The sequence below is a fragment of the Asterias rubens genome, chromosome 9, assembly GCF_902459465.1.
Source record: "Asterias rubens chromosome 9, eAstRub1.3, whole genome shotgun sequence".
Taxonomy (NCBI): Eukaryota; Metazoa; Echinodermata; class Asteroidea; order Forcipulatida; family Asteriidae; genus Asterias; species Asterias rubens.
The window spans coordinates 13,773,656-13,796,075 of NC_047070.1; the positions used below are offsets into that span (position 1 = coordinate 13,773,656).

Consider the following 22,420-nt stretch of genomic DNA (forward strand, 5'->3'; position numbering starts at 1 on the left):
CTCTACGGTATGCTCAGAAAGTAACAAAAACAACAATTGTGCTCTCAAATGTCACTGGGCCTATCGCACATCTTAAAACAAGGCGTCACCCACATAATAGTGTCATTGTTAAAAAAGTAGGTGATGATTATTGCTTTTTATTTATTCCACCAAGACATTTACTTCTCTTAATATTTGAAGAATCTGTGAGTATGTAATAGACCGGAATGTTATGCCATTATGTTATTTTATTAAAACCACAAATCGTGGCCCAAGGGCAAAATTGCATGAGACTGTACAGATAAATATATTACAAATTTAACATAATAGAAAAAAAACACCTTCTAAAACACAAAATTATATATATCAAATGTTATTTAAAGGCAGTGGACACTATTGGTAATTACTCAAAATAATTATAAGCATAAAACTTTACTTGGTAATGAGTAATGGGGAGAGGTTGATGGTATACAACATTGTGAGAAACGGCTCCCTCTGAAGTGACATAGTTTTCGAGAAAGAAGTATTTTTCCACGAATTTGATTTCGAGACCTCAAGTTTAGAATTTGGGGTCATGAAATCAACCATCTAAAAGCACACAAGTTCGTGTGACAAGGGTGTTTTTTCTTTCATTATTATCTCGCAACTTCGATGACCGATTGAGCTCAAATTTTCACAGGTTTGTTATTTTATGTATATGTTGAGATACACGAAGTGAGAAGACCGGTCTTTGACAATTACCAATAGTGTCCACTGTCTTTAAAACGGGAGGTTCTCATCGGAAGAGTGGAATATTGTTTGGAATTGCGGGTATTCCACCCATGGACACTCTCTCTCTCTGGTCGCGGGGAGACGAGGTTTTAAACGGGAGTTATTAACAAGACTTTTTGCAAAATGTTCAGAAAGATAGGATAAAGACAGCTCAAGCATGTGATGGGAGCTCTGCATTGAAAGTTATCAGCGGTATAGCCAAGATTTTGTTGGTGGGTGTGGTGAGGGGGCGGGGCACAGAGTGGGGCATTGCTCTTAGTATAGTAGGAATTGGTTTGTCATTACGGAGGGGGAGCGCGATCGTACACTAATTCGTCAACACTAGAATGTAACAATTTTCAAGCTGAAATCATCCAGAAAACTGTGTGATTCCATTGTCTATTTGAAATTCATCAAGTCTCAAATGCTTCAAATTGTTTAAAATACTCTTTGTAGTGTGTTACAAAATAAATAGCCGTCTTCCGAAACCGGTTGTGAATATCTCAAATTAAACAATTTTTTAGTAATGGGCCAACTGCAATGTTATTTAAAATCAATTTCTTCACAACATAACACAAGGCTTAGGATGCCTTAAGCCCGGTTCATCCAGGAAGTATGAACCGGGCTCATTCGCAGGAAGTATTAACCGGGCTTAAATGTGTTTTATTATTTACGACAAATAGATCCTATACCGTATTAGTAGTTTTTGCACGTATTTGCCACCTGACAAAAGGACGTTGCCTAGTATCCACTATAAGTCACGTGGTGAAATGTAAACATCAGCCACGCAATTTGTCTATTGCAAATATTTATGCCAACAATTAGGGAGTTAGACTTGGTGAAGGGTCGTTCGTCATTGTCCATGTCTACCAGTGCTGCCTATTACAAGTGCCATGCATAAGACACATCCTACCGTTCATGCAACAGTCACAGTGCGATTATACATTCATGCAACGGTCGTACATGTAGGTTGCACGTGGCACATTGGGATCGAGGATGTGTGTACCGTCCCCTCAGCTACAGTTGGAACGGTACACAGACCGGCGGACGGCAAATACAAACGCACAACAATTACCGACTTGATTTTAAGACTAGCAAGTGAGATTAACGTTTAAATTCGACCATTAAAATGTAGTTATTTTTAAGCAATGATTTTTTGTTAAGTATCTTGTATTCCCCGCTGTAAGACACGTGCAGATAAAAATGCATTGAATTGGTAGATAATTTTGACTATGTAAGTTTATTACAAAGCTTTACTCGTATAGTGTTCGCATTATATGGACTGGCAATAAGGTGACCAGAAGATGGTCCAATCATGTCCGGAGGCTGAACCCTAAAGCGCCCTCTCTTAATGTGAAGCAACCATGCAGATAGCAGTAACTTAAACTTGCATTAGGGAAACTAAAAGCGTAAAGTGCCTTTAATAATTGAGTGTTGTTGAATTGATTATCATGAGTTAAGTGTTGAATAAACAAGTTCACTTGAAACATAAAACTGTACCTTTTCTGTGGACAGAGGTGTAGTACACACATGGACTGGAATAATGATTGGGCAATAGTTCAGGTGTTTCTAAACCTCAACCCAAAACAAGGGTGGGTTGCAAGTGCAATTATGACCTAATCCTTCAAATATATCTTAATGTAAGCGAATAGAAATTCTTGTGTTCAATAAAATATAGCAATTGAACAATAGGGCCTACTGGATATAGCAAAACATCGACTTTAAGTCACCGAATAAAAACATTTAATCATACCGCATTTTGTCTGTAATTTATCAATATTATCTGGCTACAAATCAATATTCTTGTTTTCTCGTCTTCGTTTATCGGGAGAGGAGGTTTTCTTAGAAAATTAAACAGCAATATACAAAGTAATAACTGTGGACTGACGGAGTGAAACTTAAGCATTAAACACTTTAAAGACACTGGACACTATTGGTAATTGTCAAAGACTAGTCTTCACAGTTGGTGTATCTCAACATATGCATAAAATGACAAACCTGTGAAAATTTGAGCTCAATCGGTCATCGAAGTTGCACGAAGTTGTGTGCTTTCATATGCTTGATTCGAGACCTCGAATTCTAAATCTGATGTCTCGAATTCAAGTTCGTGGAAAAATACTTCTTTCTCGAAAACTACGCCACTTCAGAGGGAGCTGTTTCTCACATGTTTTATACTATCAACCTCTCCCCATTACTCGTAATCAAGAAAGGTTTTATGATAATAATTATTTTGAGTAACTACCAATTAGTGTCCACTGCCTTTAAGACAAAGGCGGGTTTAAATCACATTATCGAAATAACTCATATAATAAACTTACATCATTGCCGGGAGAAACTCATAACTTCGTCCATACACATGGGAAATGTTCAGTGGTATTCTGCGGCATTCTCGGGCATTCTGGGGCTTTCTGCGGCCGTCTGATATAAACATTACGGGAGATGACTACGGGAAATTACATGAGCAGAACTATAAAGAAAACTCTATCTGAACTCAAAGGAAACAGGAACAGCCTACGCCAACTACGTTGGCACCCGGGGCATATTGGACATTCCAAAGCAGTACAAAGTAAATACCTGAAATGCAGTGATTAAAATAAATAAAGGGGAAGGCGGGCAGGACAATACAATGAATACCTTAAGATAGTACAAGACAAACCAACACACTAATCTACGGAGACTCCGAGTGTTATAGCACAAAAAACTTACTTGCAACACGCAGTTGAGAACTGTTCATAGTATATAATACTTTGTGAGAAATGGCTCCCTCTGAGTAACGTAGTTTTTGAGGAAATATTTCAAGACTTCAGACTTGAAGCCTTTTATTAGGCATCTGAAAGCACACATATACTTTGTGCAACCAGGTTGCTTTTTCTTGTATAATTCTTTTGTAATTTCGAAGACCAACTAAGTCAAAATGTTCAAAGATTGTTTTTTTGTATGCATTTATGTTGGGATGCACCAAATGAGAAAAACTGGTCTTTGACAAAAACGGTGTCCATGCCTCTAAAGACTCTGGTATTTGGTAATTGTCAAAGACCAGTCTTCTCGCTTGGTGTATCTCAACATATGCACAAAATAAAACACCAGTGAAAATTTGAAATCAATTGGTTATCGAAGTTGCGAGATTATAACGAAAGAAAAAACACCTTGTGACACGAATTTGTGTGCTTTCAGATGTTTGATTTCGTGACCTCAAAATCTAATTCTGAGTACCTGAAATCAAATTCAAATATTTAAGAGGAAAATTACCTCTTCCTAAAAAACAACGTTACTTCAGAGGGAGCCGTTTCTCACAATGTTTTATACTATCAACAACTCTCCATTGCTTGTTACTAAGTCATTTTTAGGCTAACAGTTAATTTGAGTAATTACCCATACAGTACCTCTAACGGACGCTGTAGAACAATCGTTTTGTAATTTTTTCCATACTATTTAAATTGAAGTTCACTAAAAGTTTAAATAATCTTCTCCCTGAATTGGAAATGTCTGATGCTTTCAAAATTCCTTAATTCCGTTTCAATCCGGTAGCGCAACCTCAACCTAAACACCAATAGAAAAACCTTTTTATATACAAGGACAACTTCTTTGTATATACCAGTAATGCTATTAATAGGATGCAGTCCCTCATGCATGTAGTTTGTTGTTCCTTTGGTTGCCATGGGAATGGGAGCCGTCGGTGTTTAGCTTATCTGTCAGAAAAACAACCCCCAAAATCCCAACATGCACAGCACATGTCGAAACATTGAATTGTGTGTCTAAATTAACAGATGGTGGCCTCCATAAAATAGCCACGTCTGACCTATTTACACAATGACCAATGAAACACGTTGACTTGATATCCCTACATGTTGGAGACCTAAATTCACTCACTTCGGTGAGTTGATCAAATTAGGTTCTAATGACTTTATTCATGTGTACAAAACCCCATACAGCTTCGCTCCTCAAACAACGTGGGGCAATTTTCTTTTAAGCTGCTAAAGAAAAAAAATGCTTATTTTACCATGTTACTGGCCAAAATCTCTTGCCATACATTGCTATTGACTGGTATTTAGCTATTGTTTACTTAGAATGTCAATTTAGTGGAATCTTAGTCGGTCTGATTTTACTAAGCAATGATTTGTTTGCTTAAATAAGCAGCTCTTGAACGTTCCACGTTGCGGGCACTCATTGGGTGATCGCTGTTTTTCAGATGCAGGGACATCTCTTTGGAACAGCGTCCCACTTCAACTCATATAATAACACCCCTTACAAATATTCTGCCTGTTCAATGGTTTAGAGCGCGTCACATGACATGTCTTAGTTTTGCTAGACGACGGCCGTGTGATAGTGCATCGGTTTGCCGTGCGCAAGTCCGAAGACTATCGCACGGTGTGCAGTACCCAGACGTCCGTTGCGTGTACGAGGATTACAAATTAATAGTCTGTAACCATTTCGGATTGCACGACACTACATGCAGCACAGTTAAAGTTTTTGCAATCTGTATACACGTCGTCCGTGGATTGTAGCATTCAGGCCTGTAACTTAATAGTACAGTATTTAGAAATGTTTGGGTGTTATAAAACAAATATTGACTGCTTTTACTCGTGCAATGGTTAACACTAAGACCCCTCGATGATCCCCGAAGCGTTCTATTTTCCCTCGGCTTCGCCTCGGGAAGATAAAACGCTCCGGGGATCACCTCGGGAGTCATAGTTTTAACCATAGCACTCGAAGCAGTCAATATTTGTATACTAGCAGATACTTCTTCCCAGGTCAAATACATCTCAAAACATATCTATTTCAGAAACCGAAGCCTTCAAACTGTTGGTCATCTTTTTATGCTATTTTTAGCAGAGGTCTTGTTTGGGTTTTTTTGCGCAAGGAGTGTCATTATTGACAAAAGTGGCGCACTATAAACTTTCAATATTATTATTATATTTCACAAAACACTAAATACACCTTAAAGACAGTGGACCCTATTGGTAATTGTCAAAGACTAGTCTTCTCACCAACGTACGACAAATGTTGTGATTGGCGTCAACTGAGTATTTGCAGACACCATTTTCTCAAAAAAAGCTTGGAACCCACTTTAAACACCCCCTCTCCCTGAAAAAAAAAAATTCCCTAAATAATGCAAGAAACATAAATCCTGTGCACCTGAAAATGAAACGTATGACATGGCGACGTTGCACCACAACCCCGGCCCCTCATCCTACAGATCACTAGAAACCGACCTACCTGTTTAAAGCTGCAGTATGAGACCTTGCCCTTGAAGCTAAGAAAACGGCGAAGCAATAACAACACGATGACGCGATCCTTACTACGAACAACAAAGCGATCGCTTCACCATTGAGCTTGTAATTGGCAGCTAGACTAAATAGTCGATAATTTACTGAATGAGGCTTGTTTATGTTGCTAATAGTGTCTTCAATCAACAACTTCAGCGTGAGGAGTGAACAGACAGATTGTGTTGTTGCTCGTAGCCAATATTTCCTTCGTCATTATTATAATAATAATACAAAAAAATGTATTTATAACGCGCCTTTTCCAAAGGATACAAAGCGCCAATTATTTTTACTGCAAGGTGAGTGGGACGAAGATTTTGAAATTTATGAGACCTAATCCTTAGCACTTCACGTACAAAAAACACCCAAGACCCGTTTAAAAAAATCACAATACTCAAAGTGAAATAACGACCCTTCAGAACAAGTAACTAGTTTTAATTTCTGACTGGAGTATCAGAGGGTGATAGATAATTGGCTGTAACCAGCCGTAAACACGAAATCAGTTTATTGCGATCTTCAGTGCGTCAGTAGTTGGTTCAAAACTGGTTTAGTGGGCTTCACTTTCAAAACGTTGCATTTCAAGTCAGTCGGGTTTTTTTCGAGAAGTTTCGTGACGGAGTTGATGACGCTACATTGTTTTGATAACTCTCTTTTTTTATTTCTAATCGACAAATTAAATATTACATGGAGTTGTTACTAAAATGAATTTCTACCAGATTTCTCAATCGTTTGGGAAGATTTGTGTTCTTGCTGTTGTTCTCACCTTGTACTTTCTAACTCAGTCTCACGCTGAAGTACTCTCGCGTTCCTTTGGGTTTTCCAAATCCGCTGGATCAAACATTGCTCTCAAGAACCATCTACTTCGGAGTCTAAAACGAGTTAAATCGCCTGCAAGATGCTTGGCCAACTGCCTCCGCGAACCGCAATGTGTTGCCGTGAATTACAAGGATCTATCGGGTAAATGCGAGCTGATTGATGGTACGAAGACCGAGTACCCCGGAGATGTAAAGGAGGAGTCTGGATGGATGTACTACGAGGCGGAGACCAAGGTCAGATTAATAGTTTCGTTGTTATTTATTTTTTTATTTTAAATCTTGAGACATATACAATAGTTACAAGTTGTACAGGGGCTGTCAAGGTTAAAACAAAAGTATAAAAACTGTCATCATAAGATGTGTAAAACCAGACCCCTGCCAACGATCAAAATATAATTATACAATAAAAAAAGGAGCCCCAAGACTCGCTCAAAGTTAACTAATTTATTTCCTCTCTCGCAGTTCCTTTATATGTTCCCTGTCAATGTCTTGCTTACGTTTAATGATCTTACGGGAGCATCATTGTGGGGTATTTTACACAAAAGAAACACAAACTATCACGACAGAAAATTAGTTTTAGGTTCTCGCGCGCAGTTACTCCTTGAGGTTGAAACCACTTTGATCGCTCAATTATTAATTTAACCGCGATTAATTTGTGCACATTAATGTTATGTCGTGCGCTTAAAATATGTTATCATTTTTGTGAGCATCATTTCACGCACTCACTATAAATTATTTCATCCGCTCGAAAGCATTTCGCCGAATGACTTCAAGACCACAAAATGATCGTACATGTCTGGAATAAAAAATTTCCAAAACATTATATCGAGAAAGTACAAAAACTTGTTTATTTCGCCTAAAGGAATGTGGAGACTTACTCGAAATAATTGTAAGCATAAAACCCTACTTGGTAACGAGTAATGGGGAGAGGTTGATAATATAAAACATTGTGAGAACCGGCTCCCTCTAGTAACCTAGTTTTCGAGAATTTGATTTTGAGACTTTAGATTCAGAATTTGAGGTCTCAAATCAAGCATCAACATCAATCACCCGTTTCACTTCGTGTGACAAGGATGTTTTTTCTTTCATAATTATTTCGCAACGTCGACAACCAATTGAGTTCAAATTTCACAAATTTGTTTTTTGAAGCATAATGTTGAGATACACCAAGTGGGAAGACTGGTCTTTGACATTTACCAATAGTGTCCATGTCTTTATCGATATGAATCGGCAAGCACACCAAAATGAGTGTATACCCACAATGATTATCGAGTTGGCAGTTGACAGTTGATGGTTTCATTTTAAGCATTGTTTGATATTCACGGGACGTAACGTGACCTTCCCATAAAACGAAATACCATCCATTATCAACACAACTAGAACTAAGAAATAAGATTGTTGGCACAAGTTTCTCTCTATTCAGTCCGGTGGCGCAAATTGCGCTGTGGTAATCATCTACTCCTGGTCCCAATTTCATAGAGCTGCTAAGCACGACAATTTGCTTAGCTTGAAATTTCTTCCTAGATAAAAACAGGATTACCACATAAATTTCCATTTGTTGCATATTGCTTGTTACTGGTATTCAGCTGTTGTTTGCTTATCCAGAAAATCACATAGAAGTTTGGTCGGGTAATCCTGTTTTTATCAAGGCAAAATTTCATGCTAAGCAAATTGTTGTGCTTAGCAGCTCTATGAAATTGGGCCCTGATCTTTATGCAGCTGCGTGGTGTTCCACTTCTTTATGTCAGTCGTCCGTGATGTTGCTTGGCGACCTCTTGTTCTCTTTCCCTCAACTGGCCCCAGCTTGCATGGATTATTTCTTCGTCGAAACCTCCGCGATAAATGACGTGTGTCCAAAGAAACTCATCTGCGCATAAGCTAGCGTTTGTAACCGTTTGTTATAAAATGCATATGATTAGAAAGATTTTAAAAGTAGAATATAATGATCCACACAAGTATCGATCCATTTTCCTCAAATTTTTGACTCCCATAAATGGCCGACCGTGTTAGTTCGCAAAGTTAAAGCAAAACCACGCAATTTCGAGGCAAATTTGTGTGGATCATTGTATTCTACTCTTAAATTTTCTTTCTAACCATATGCATTTTATAACAAACGGTTATAAACGCTTTTTAAAGACCAACTCGACAGATCCAAGGGAACGTGTTCATTTTTTCAAAGATTGCTTTTTTATATACTATCCCATTTCCCCTCTCCCTCTCTGTCCCCCCCCCCCCCTTTCTGGATGTCTCTCTGTGCTGTATCTGTTTTCATCAGTTGTTTACAATGTATATGCGACACATTTGATTGAGCCTGAACTGATATTCCATAATTAGACCGAAGACAATATAAACCATAAGGTCTACACACACACTTTGAAAACTCCAACGTAAGTGTCGGTTCACATGGGACATGACCCATTTCAAAATCAGGCTGAACCAGAAAGTTATTATCAAAAATGTTTAGTATATTTTAACTTTTTAACATTGATATCGACATTGGTCAGGCCCACAATATCCAGATCTGGTTCAACATACCCGGTAGCATTACATTGGAGTCTGTGCAAAACAACTTTAGATAACGTCATCTTACGTCTGGTTTTTGTATAATGGCTGCCCATGTGAAATGATCGCACCAACCTACTTTTAATAATATGTTAAACAAAATCATTTCTACAAGAATATTATAAAAATGTGTATTTGGCTTGTTTTCATTACGATATAATTACGATAATTTCCAATTCATAAATACCTCAGACAGTTTCGCTATTCCTATTGGTGGAGAGCGCGTCACGTGGGTGTGTATAAACCTTTGTTTATGACCAGTAAAAAGTGTTGAAACATGGGCGTGACACACGAGTTTGCACCTGTGCTTATAAGACAGTTTCTTCATTCCTATTGGTCGAGAGCAACGGCTGAAGCAGTTGTGCCACATCACGTGATACGCACGACGCGCACAGCATTCCCTTATAAGGAGTTGTTTACCCGAGGGCCTTGACTGGGCCTTACCATTTCATAGCAGGAGGGGTGTTGTTTTAAAAGAAATCAATGAACAATTATAATGTTTGCATTTATTTTACTTTTTGACAGTAACTGTTGATGTTTTTTGACCGAAAATGTATTTATGAATGGGAATCAAAGTGTGTTGAATCGGTTTTCAACTAGTGGTTTAAACCCGCCAAGCCCTGGTTCTTTATAATTTACCTCGACTTCGTCTCGGTAAAATTATCAAGAACCAGGCCTCGTTGGGATTAAACCACCACACATCGATTCCCTTATTTCACACAACAATTTGTTGTATTTTCAACTTCATATCCATTTTCCTGATACTCGTATTTGTGCGGACACCCCTTCGTGCAAAATGGTTGAATCCAAAGTCTTTCTTTCTTTCTGTCCGCAACAATCGGCGCTGTCTAGATGCATTTCAAATCCAACCCCGTTTCCCATTGTCAAGTTCATCACCGATGTCAATCAACAGTCAGTTTCATTTTATCCAATTTATACGGTCAAGGATTTAATACTATTTCATTGTTCACCTCTTAAGAGCAAAGATTTGTGAATTTTGTTGTAAGAAACTGTCATTTTTATGTGAAAAGTTGAGTGTTTCGTAATCATAAAGTCAAATTATTCAGCCGTTTGAATTATAGGTACTCTTAAATATGCTCAGAACATGTTCAACAAAAGCCCACTTATAGGGTTATAAATTTAATGATGGTAAATAATATGTCAGTAGCTCCACATTAATAAGTTTATTAAAAATTAATCACCATGGTGAAAAAAAGTAAGAGTGTTTATGAAATTAATCATTAAGGTCAAAGATGGAGTAAGGTTTATTATATGGTCACAGTTTGTACCTTTAAAGGCAGTGGACACTATTGTTAATTACTCAAAAAAAATGTCGGCAGTAAACCTCACTTGGCTATGTTTTTTCTTTCATATAGTTATCTCACAACTCCGATGACCAATCGAGCTCTAACTTTCACAGGTTTATTTTATGCATATGTTGAGATACACCAAGTGAGAAGACTGGTCTTTGACAATTACCAATAGTGTCCAGTGTCTTTAAACCTGTAGCCAGCATGTGTATTTGCTGAGCCGTACCTTCCTTTCTTAACCTTCCCCACCTGTGTGCTTTGTTAATGGCGCACTTATTTCCTTTCGAGACGTGGTCATGCTTGAGAAATTATGCGGTAAGAAAGGTTACGCATGCCATAGCCGCACCCTCTTTCGATTCTGGGAAACTCGGGACGGGATGCTGACCGGTGCAAACCTCGGGGATGTGATGTTCACTGCTTCTACCTGACGGCGCTACTGGCTGGACGGGGGTTTTTTGGGTCGTGGTACTGAGGGTCTTCTACCTTTAGCTGTAATGTGCTCCGGTGGTGAGCGCCGGACTCCCCGTTCCCAAGCACCCCTGGGTCGATTGAGCACGAAAACTGGTTCGGCCATGCATTGATTTATGCTGTATCTAACTTCATTTTGTCATCACCCTTTGTAAGCTTTAATTTTGTAAATAAATAACTTAAAGACACTGGACGCTATTGGTAACTGTCAAAGACCAGTCTTCTCACTTGTTGTATCTCAACATACGCATAAAATAACAAACTTGTGAGAGTTTTAGCTCAATCGGTCGTCGACATGAGTTGCGAGATAATAATGAAAGAAAAAATACCCTTATCACACGATGTTGTGTGCTTTCAGATGCTTGATTTCGAGACCTCAAATTCTAAATCTGGGGTCACGAAATCAAAATCATGGAAAATAACTTCTTTCTCGAAAACTACGTTACTTCAGATGGAGCCTTTTCTCAAAACGTTTTATACTATCAACCTCTCCCAAATACACAATACCAAGTAAGCTTTCATGCTGATAATTATTATGTTAGTAATTACCAATAGTGTCCACTGCCTTTAATTGATTGTTATCATACACAGAATGTCTCAACCGTTGCCTTTGTCAGTTGCTGGTTTTCCCTTTCTTTAATTGTTTTGGTAATTCCAATGTTTTATTAGTCTGCCGTGCGTACCAACTTATGGGGTTTAACCATGTGAGTTGGTCATACGTAACAGGTTGCTCTTTTTGGTACCCGTTGACACCTGGCTCTAAACGCGAATGGATTCGACGTTCTTTCGAAAACACCGAAAATAACAGTTTTTAGCTGTGTTCTTCAACGAGTAGCCACTGGAAACCTTCAAATGTGATTTTTATCCAATCTTTCTTTATAACTTGTCCTAAAATTGGAAGCATTATGACTGCAGGGGTAGAGGTTGACATTGTGAATGGGAGCTGAGAAAGATTAAAGGGATGTTATTGGCCAGTGACCTGGGGTGGATTTCACAAAGAGTTAGGACTAGGCTTATCTCGAGTTAGGACAAGTTACTCGTCCTAACTTAGGACTATCTATGCAATTTGTATATCTCCTAGGACTAGTACTAAGTTAGGACTAGTCCTAACTCCAACAGCGCATTAGTACGGAATGTACTATATTATATAAATATATTTAAATTTGTACTATGCCGACAAGAACCAATAGACGCCACTATGATAGCGGCCCTGAACGAGGTGGTACTACATCACTTGCTCTTACTATGTTTTTTTTCTGACAGACAAAGGCAGATCCTGTTCTCATGGTAACCAAAGCATCAACAACTAGAACTCAGACACAGGTCAGAATATTTTGACTTTTAAACATTGATACAGAAAATGGTCAGGCCCCACACTACCCGGATCCGGTTCAACCCGGTAGTATTACAGTTGAGTCTGAGCAATCTAACTAGATAACTTCATCTAACGTCTATTTTCTATATAGTTTTCTTTAATGGCCGCCCCTGTCAAATGATTGCAACAACCGATTTTTAACATTAAAAAAAAAAATTCTCCATTTCTACACAAGTAATATAATCTGTGTATTTGGCATGTTTTCATTGCGATATAATTTCGATAATCCCAATGTCATATGTCTTATTGTTTGACTCATTCTTGATGATTTCACTCATAATTTGACGTATCTTCAAATTCGTATCCATTTTCCGTACACTCGTGTTATTGCGGACACCTCTTAATGCAAATGGTTTTGTCCAAGGTTGTTCTCTTTCAGCAACAATCGGTGCTGTCCAAATGCATTTCAAATATAATCCCGTTTCTCATTGTCACATTCATAACTGGTATTAATCAAAAGTCGGTTTATTTTATCCATTTTGCAAGGCCAGGGATTTGGTACTATTTCATTGTCCACCTCTTCGAGCAAAAACAAAAATGGTGAATTTTGTAATGAGAAACTGCCATTTTGAATTTTGGTTTCAAAAAATGAGTGTTTTGTAATCATAAAGAAAAATTATTCATCCGTTTAAATAATAAAATAGGTATGTTTAAAAACATTTTAAGAACATGTTCAACAAAAGCCCACTTATCAGGGGTTTAAATTTCCTTAAGGTAATTTTTTTGAAAACGCGAAGGGGGTTTGGCGTTCTTTCGAAAATACCGATACAGTTTTTAAGCTGTGGTCTCAGCAAGTAAACACTGTTTCTATAGTATTAAGCTTCATCCTTGCGAGGGTAGAGGTTGATAACGTGTATGAAACGCCCTCGGACCGCCACGGCAACTCAAGGCTGTATACTCACCAGGAAGCTGAGAAAGATTACAGGGGTGGCCCAACGAGCAGCTAGCTAGGGCACTCCCAACAGCGCATTGATACATTTTTATGAAATGCGCTATAAGAACTTGTAATTGTTATCATTGTGCCGACACGAACCAATCGACGGCTCTTTGATAGCGGCCCATGGTACATCACTTGCTCTGTGTTTTTTTTCTTCTTCTTCTGACAGACACAGACAGCTCCTGTTCTTATGGCGACCGAAGCATCAACAACAAGAACTCAGACACAGGTCAGAACTTAGTCAGGGTGACTTACATGTAGACGTGGTTATCAATAGTACATTGTTAACTACAGGATTGTAAGTAAATTTGACCCAGTTTTGGGTTGGCTGTTGACAGTATCAATTATGGTATGAGAAAGGATTCCCAAAACATTTAAATAACGAGACCATTTCATGCAAGAATCTTTTATCAGATTCATTATAAATGTCTGGTGTCCTTTCGCGAATGCTGCAGCCGAAGATGTGGTTGGTACCCGTTGTCACCTCACTATAAACGCGAAGGGATTCGAAGTTCTTTTGAAAAAACCGAGACAGACTCTGAAACTTGTACATGTATTTTTATTCTAACTATTCCTACATCTTTAAGCATTTTGGTGAAACCAACAAATCGACTGCACTATACCTTAAAGGATAGCGGCCCCGAATAAGGTTGTACTACACTTGCCCCGTTTCCCCCTTTTTTCCCTGGCAGACAAAGGCAGTTCCTGTTCTTACCGAAGCATCATCAACTCAGACACAGGTAATAACTCAGGTGAGATTTATATTCATGATCGGTTGCGCCTGTATAAGAGAAAGTATGTCAAATGGCAAAATTCTGGGGGGGGGGGGGGGTAGGACGCAATCCGAGAAAACTTAACCTACAATAATTTAAATTCGGGGGTGTGTGCGAGTTAGTTTTAGGTAACTTCAATTCAACGTCTGGTGTGTTTGATGTTGGTATAATGGCTGCCCATGTAAATTGATGGCAACAACCTATGATTAACATCTTTAGTTCATACACGTTAAGTTTGGAACTGGCATAAACGATCATAATCATCCAAAATATGTTGTCTAATTATTTGACTGATGTTGATGATTTCACACAATAATTTGATGTATTTTCAATTGGCGAGCTGATTCGTACCCATTGGCCTTGTACTCGTCTTCTTGCAGACACCCCTCCGTGCAAATGGTTTGTTCTAAGGTATTTCTTTCGTCCGCAACAATCGGAGCTGTTTAGATGCACTTCAAGTCCCGGTTCTCATTCTCAAACTCATAACGGGTGTCAATCAAAAGTCAGTTTCATTTTATCCAATTTATAAGGCCAAGGACTATTTAATTGTCCACCTCTGTAGAGAAAACCCCCATGCATGAATCGTGTGTCAGATTCCTGAGGGCTGGTGTCCGTTCGCGAGTGCTGCAGCCGGAGATGTGGTTGGTACCCGCTGTCTCCTTGCTAAAATAGCGAAGGGATTCGACGTTCTTTCGGAAATACCGAGACAGTTTTTAGCTGTGTTCTCAGCAAGTAGACACTGAAACCTTCACATGTGATTTTTGTTCTATCTTTCTTAATAACTATTTCAATAACATAAAGCACTTTGCCGACACAAACCAATCTATGGCACTATACCTTTAAAGATAGCTGCCGCCAATGAGGTGGTACATCACATGCTCTGTATTTTTTTCCTGCCAGACAAAGGCAGCTCCTGTTCTCATGACAACCGAAGCATCAACAACAAGAACTCTGACACAGGAGACACTGCCCTCAACTACTGGTAGGTCTTCGATTATAAACACACAATGATACTTGGAACCTATACGCGAAACGGCGCCTAGGCCTATTAAATTGTCGGAAGCAATGATAACTCCGAAAGTTGGGCTTGTAGCTTGCAACTACGTACTACAATTAAGGAAGGGCGGGGATTTGGAATTCCAAAAACGGCCCAAATCAAACCGAGGCCATTTTTTAAATGACGGCATAAGCTCGGCCTCCGGTCTCTCCCAGGGAAATCTGCCAGCTAAAGATTCTGCCCCTGCCCCCCCCCCCTCATATTAGGGAGCTTTCGTATTGCGACGGTATGAGCGAGGAGACGGTAAAACATTTGAAGCGTATTTATTTTCCCAGGGAAGGTGAGACCACTCAGCATTAGGTGGTGTGTTTTACCAACTTTCTCACGTGGTCCATACACTCAGTGGTGGTGTGAACAAAGACGGAAGACGGAATATGGAGCTGGAATGGATACACAGAATATGGGCTTGTATGAAATACACAAGTAGAGAGTACTCTTGACACGCTTGGTTGGTTGCACCCATGTGAGAAAGAAGACGAACAGGCCCATTTGTGCTTTGTGGTCTCATCTTTCCCGGGGAAAAACACACGATAAAGGATCATTGATTATAATAGAGATCAGTGTTTAGTGAGCAGCAAAATCGATCGGCACTTGCGACAAACTGAATTAGTCTCCGTCTTGCAGAGTTTGAAAACGATTTTGGGGTAAAACAAAGTTCGGTCTGTACGCACGACCGAATTGCGTCATTTGTACACGTTGTTATGATTGTTAATCACTGCACTGAACGTGTCACTATTAGACTTGATTCAAGTCCCGTTCTCGAGCAAGAAGTCCCGTATCATATCCGACATCAAAATGTTGCTATCGTGGTCCCGAGAATGGCCAGGCGTAGGCACGGGTTGGGTGATGCCACCCGCGAAAAGTTTGTTGATGTTTAAGCGATGGGACTGGAAGTAAAAGGACCCTCACGGGACTTGAGTCAAGTCTGTGTCACCTTCCGGTCCAAAACATACATTGTGGGAGTGCTCGGACGTGAGCATCAGGACTACTGCGTTATGCTATCTTCCGTCTTGTGTGCTATCGTCCCGAAATCGAAAGCTCCCTTTTGGGTTTAACATGGGCTGAAGAAGAAAGATGGCGCTGAATTTGTGTTACCATAGTTTGGCGTAATGGGGGTCAAAATCTTCTGCAACATCAGCTCGTGTGCACTGCCAGCTTGAGTCGAGCCAACGAGCCCAGACTCAACCGCAAAAACAAATGTAGTTGGTATAAAAAGCAGGAAAATTCAGCTTCCCTTTTTTATAGCTTAATTACAAATATAACATGGCTTTTATTCTTTTCCAAAACTCCTTTCCTGTCCACGTTGCCATGTTCTTAGACAAGTTATGTTTAATCGTTTTGTTTGTTTGCCCCTCATCAGCTGATCCAAGACCCAATGATTGCTGGGACCATTTCCTGAATGGGCAAAGATCAAACGGTATCTACACCATCTTTGTCCAAGGCAAGACAGTGGGAGTTGACGTGTACTGTCATATGGACAGTCAATCTAGTATTGGCGGAGGATGGACGGTACGTGTCACAAAAAACTCTTATTAACATCATTAAACAATACTATTCTTGCCAAAGGATTTCACACTTTTTTGAAACCAAAGTCCTGTATTTGATGAGCCGAGTTTGTTGTGAAGCGAAATGCACAACTTGAACATTTCTATCCGTTTGTTATAAATGAAACACCAACTGATCATCAGGATTTAAGCTCCGTGGGGAGTATAAAACAGGGCCCAATTTCATGGCTCTGCTAACCGTAAGCACAGAATCGGCGCTTACGGAGACAGGGAATTATCTGCTTACCGCAAGAGTATTTCACGGGTTAGCGGCGAATTTTGGCTTCTGCGCGTGCGTACTCCACGTTACGAGGCAGTCTAAGTAAACGCTTACAAGGCTAGCGCAGAAGTTCGGCGCTTGCAAAAGTAAGCGCGGAATTCGGTGGTAAGCAGAGCCATGAAATTGGGTCCTGGTCGGCAGGTATCGACTTTGCCCGTAAATAAAGTAAACATCTTTAACCGAATGACACAACACAAGGCGTTCTGACAGGGATTCGAACCCGTCATGAAACCACTCTGCACAAAGCCAGTTTTTTTACTCATATTTTGCTTCGAACCCTGGCTCCGATGTCCAATCCGCCAGAACTTAAATTCGATGCTCTAAACCACCCGGCCACAAAACCACTTCTCTGCCGCACAATACAAAGCCAATTTTCTTGCTCATAAAAATGAATATTTTGCTTCGATCTTGCAGAAAATCCATAACCGAGATACCGGCAACGTTGAGTTTTATCGTGACTGGACCCAGTATAAAACTGGATTTGGGAATCTGAACGGGGAGTTTTGGATTGGATTGGAGAATATTCATCTTTTGACGAGCCAAGATGACTATCAGCTTCGAGTAGTGCTTGCGTTCGATAACAGTGACTGGACTTATGCTGTGTAAGACGTAGGGTTTTTATTGACTGTATGTTGTCGCCTTTTTAAATGAACTAAAAAGTGAAGTCTTAGCAAGATTTAACACTTCATCTGTAAATAAGGTATGCTGTTCAATTGAGATTGTTATGATAATAATTGTTTTCCTCTCTTTTAGGTACGATAGTTTTCATGTATCTGACGAGAAGGACAATTACACCTTGACGATTGGTACATTTACCGGTAGAACAGCAGCAGGTATGGGTATATTTATGGATTTCAACTAGTAAATTGTAACTTAAAGGCCAACTTGACAACAATAACTATCAAATAAGAATTCTATCGAATTTGGTGTTAACGCTACAAGCGCATGATTGTAAACGACCAGCAGAAAAACTGAATTTCTATCCTAAATTTGATACAAGTACGAGTTCTGCACATAATAAAAAAGGACACGGTTTCTTCTCATTTGGCGCTTTGGGCTACATAGGCGCTTTTGGTTACAAAGGCGTTTTTCGTGGAATGAATCCCACGCTTCGCAACGCACACTCAAATAACCACCTTATTAACCGCTGATGGATAAATTTGTTGCAAAATAATAATGGAAAAAAGACCCTTGCCACACGAAGTTGTGTGCTTTCGGATGCTTGATTTCGAGACCTCAAAATCTAATTATGAGGTCTCGAAATCAAATTCGTGGAAAATTACTTTTTTCTCGAAAACTACGTTATTTCAGAGGGAGCCGTTTCTCACAGTGAATTATACTATCAACAGCTCCACATTACTCGTTACCAAGTAAGGTTTTGTACTAAAAACTATTTTGAGTAATTACCAATAGCGTCCACTGCATTTAAACTAACAAAATTGTTGCCGTTTTTTTGTCATATTTCCAGGTGACTCGATGGTAGAGCACAATGGAATGCCATGGTCAACGTATGACAATGACAACGACAATGCCGAGGGCAACTGTGCAGAGATCTACCATGGAGCTTGGTGGTACAACGATTGCCAAACCTCCAACTTAAACGGGCCCTATCGGAGTTACAGAAACCTGGGTAGCAATGAAAAAGGGATAACTTGGGACAGTTGGACTGGAACTGATGAGTCATTGGGAGATGTGGACATGAAAATAAGACCTCTGCGTGCTGGTAATTAACACAAAATATTCTTCCTGTCTTTAACATCATTTTCAGTTCTTATTTGCCACATTAAAAAATATATATTAATTAGGATTTTTTCTTTGTTCGCCCTTCAACAGCTCTTCCGAAACCCAAGGATTGCTGGGACCATTTCCAGAATGGGCAAAGATCAAACGGTATCTACACCATTTATGTCCAAGGCAAGACAGTGGGAGTTGACGTGTACTGTCATATGGACAGTCAATCCTTTAGTGGCGGCGGATGGACGGTACGTGTCACACAAAAAACTCATATTTTAAAAATAATCTTCGTGCCAAAGGATTTCACAAGTCTCTTGAAAACAAAGTCCTGTACTGCTGAGACGAGTTGGTTTTGAACACGAAATGCACAACTTGAACATTTCTCTCCGTGTATAATAACGCACATTATTCATCAAATAAGGACCGGGGACTGGGCCCGAAACATCTGACACTCCCCCCGAAAAAAAAGGGGCGGGTAGCTTTGGGCTCTGTGCCCCAAAGAAAGACATAAAATAAGAAAAACAAATCCTTCTTTGGTCTGAGTTGATTTTGACACAAACTTTGAATAGAAGAATAGTGAAATTTTGTTTACTTTGCCACTGACAACTGCTATTGAACAAGTAGCTACAGTTTGGTTGAAGCAAATGATGTCACAATGCACGCCACCTTTGTTGAATTGAATTCATACAATACATGATCACCTTTCTGATTTAATTCACTGAACGTACATTTCAAAAAACCATAAAGTTCACAACGTGCTCAAAACACTACGTTTTTCAACCGATACACATACACAGTGACAATTTTATTAATGATAATTACTCGTTTTCATGGCGCATTTTCAATAACGGTATCAAATTCGCTTTACATAAATGTCCTGGTCATTAGGCTTTTAAACTGGATTTAATCTTCTTGTGGACTATACAGCCCAAATGCCACCGTGGTTCATACCCAATATCAACCTCTGCCCTAGCAGGTACCCACTTTGCCCCTGTGTTAAGAGAAGTAAATTAAGTAAAGCATCTTACTCAAGGACACGGCGCAAAGTGTCATGACAGGGAGTCGAACCCTTACTCCGATGACCTATCCGCTAGAACTTAAATTCGATTCTCTAAACCACCCGGCCACGAAAACACTTCTCTGCACAATACAAAGCCTGTTTTCTTGCTAATAAAAATGATCATTTTGCTTCGATCTTGCAGATACTTCAGAACCGAGATAGCGGCAACGTTGGGTTTTATCGTGACTGGACCGAGTACAAAACTGGATTTGGGAATCTGAACGGGGAGTTTTGGTTGGGATTGGACAATATTCATCTTTTGACGAGCCAAGATGACTATCAGCTTCGAGTAGTGCTTGCGTTCGATAATAGTGACTGGACTTATGCTGTGTAAGACGTAGGGTTTTTATTGACTGTAGTGACTGTAGTGAAGTCTTAGCAAAATTTAACACTAAGGTATGCTGTTCCATTGAGATTGTTATGATTATGTTTTTCCCCTCTTTTAGGTACGATAGTTTTCATGTATCTGACGAGAAGGACAATTACACCTTGACGATTGGTACATTTACCGGTAGAACAGCAGCAGGTATGGGTATACATGTATATGGATTTCAATTGTTAAATTTTTAGGCCAACTTATAAATTATGACGACAAAAACACACACTCGATCGAGTTCAGTGTTAAATGGTTGATAACGACCAGCAGAAAAACTGACTCTCAATCCTCAACTTGATACAAGCACGAATTCTGCAGACTATCAAAATGATTGGGCGCTTTGGGCTACAAAGGCGTTTTTCGTGGAATTGATCCCACGCTGCCCAATGCACACTCACACATCCCCCTTATTATTCGCCAACTTTGAGCATAGAGCAAGGGTTTGAGCAAACGTATCTTGCCTGCCAGACAAGTAATGTACAAAGTCACACTTTTTGTAAACAAGGTTCACATGGTCTACTTGAAGAGCTTGTGAGCAGCCAAAATCAGTTTTTCACGAAGTTGTCGCTATTTGTCACTGGACGGTCGCGGACCGTACGACAATGCGCTGCCGCATGGAATGTGGCCTATATGCAGCGCAGGGTAAAACTAACAAGTTGTTGTTTAATTGTCTTATTTCCAGGTGACTCGATGATAGAGCACAATGGAATGCCATGGTCAACGTATGACAATGACAACGACAATGCCAATGGCAACTGTGCAGAGATCTACCATGGAGCTTGGTGGTACAACGATTGCCAAACCTCCAACTTAAACGGGCCCTATCGGAATTACAGAAACCTGGGTATCAATGAAAAAGGAATAACTTGGGAAAGTTGGACTGGAGTTGATGAGTCATTGAGAGATGTGGACATGAAAATAAGACCTCTGCGTGCTGGTAATTAACAGAAAACACAGGTTCACAGAGAAAACAAACAGTGTCACGTTTGGTCACAATTCAAGTTGTAGAATATTGCGTAGTTTTACCAAAACTAACTGCACGCAAAGGTTTTTTCTGGAAATAAAATCCAACGCCAGCAGTGAACAAATATTTAATTAATAAATTAATTGTACAGTTTAAACATCACAGCGTCGCGTTTAAAGACACACGTTTATAGCTAGTTTCAAGCTTATGCAGAATAGTTTGAATGCCTATCAGTTTGCTGTGCCGCCTGACTTGTAGTTTCATGTTACTTGATGTCTTTCACACCCCACCATTTATTGTATTACCTCGCGACTGCTACAGTTTAACATTTCATTTCACATTTCAACTGTCTGTCTTTCAATTTCGAGATACTGAGTGATGGTGGCCCCGAATGGACATTAAAATAATATTTTAATGTTACGTATAATCACGATTTGTACATTGCACATTGGACCACCCACTGATCTAGTAATCCCCGGCCACCCCTTTCGGTTTAAAGGCAGTGGACACTATTGCTAATTACTTTGTGAGAAACGGCTCCCTCTGAGGTAACGTAGTTTGCGATAAAGAAGTAATTTTCCACGAATTTGATTTCTAGACCTCAGATTTAGAAGTTGAGGTCTCAAAATCAAGCATCTGAAAGCACACAACTTTGTGTGACAATGGTGTTTTTTCTTCCATTGTTATCTCGCAACTCTGACGATCAGTTGAGCTCAAATTTTCACAGGTTTGTTATTTCATGCATATGTTGAGATACGGCAAGCGAGAAGACTGGTCTTTGACAATTACCAAAAGTGCCACTGTTTTTAAATTGCGTAGGTGGAAATATTAAACACTTCTGCACATTGCGGGCATTCGCGGTCAAACACGACTCCCAAGTTGCGAGCAGACCGTCAAATCTTGGTCAATGACGGTGAGATGTGGAATCTACTTGTCACACCGGCCTCAGAATTTTTAATTTTCAAGAGGTATGATTTTCCGGTTGTGAACCATTAAACGTTACTTCTTGACCGAATTTAGTTTTTGCATCACATCGTTAAAAATATATATAATACACACTAGGCCAAACAAAAGTATTGTGTTTCTACTAACATAGAAATAATTTATTATTACTAATATAATAATATCGAAGTCTTATGTAGCGCAGGTATCTACCAAACAAGGTACTCAAG

At 39.5% G+C, this 22,420-nt stretch overlaps 1 protein-coding gene across 3 annotated transcripts; it reads left to right on the forward strand.

Annotated features, from left to right (window-relative positions):
- The first annotated feature begins 6,627 nt into the window (after nt 1–6,627).
- Nucleotides 6,628–21,298, forward strand: LOC117294857 (fibrinogen C domain-containing protein 1-B-like). Of its 3 annotated transcripts, XM_033777399.1 has the most exons (8): nt 15,138–15,215; nt 16,651–16,799; nt 17,868–17,947; nt 18,583–18,837; nt 18,948–19,096; nt 20,051–20,238; nt 20,355–20,434; nt 20,967–21,298. In XM_033777399.1, exons 2-8 carry the CDS (start codon nt 16,690–16,692, stop codon nt 21,227–21,229), a joined length of 1,125 nt encoding a protein of 374 aa, XP_033633290.1. In that variant the 5' UTR covers nt 15,138–15,215; nt 16,651–16,689; the 3' UTR covers nt 21,230–21,298. The 3 variants fall into 3 exon arrangements, with proteins under 3 accessions (XP_033633292.1, XP_033633290.1, XP_033633291.1); XM_033777401.1 differs by lacking the exons at nt 18,583–18,837; nt 18,948–19,096; nt 20,051–20,238; nt 20,355–20,434; nt 20,967–21,298 and adding exons at nt 6,628–7,042; nt 12,412–12,471; nt 13,630–13,689; nt 14,153–14,212 and having other exon boundaries at nt 15,134–15,215; nt 17,868–17,949; XM_033777400.1 differs by lacking the exons at nt 15,138–15,215; nt 16,651–16,799 and adding an exon at nt 17,705–17,716.
- The last annotated feature ends 1,122 nt before the right edge of the window (nt 21,299–22,420 follow it).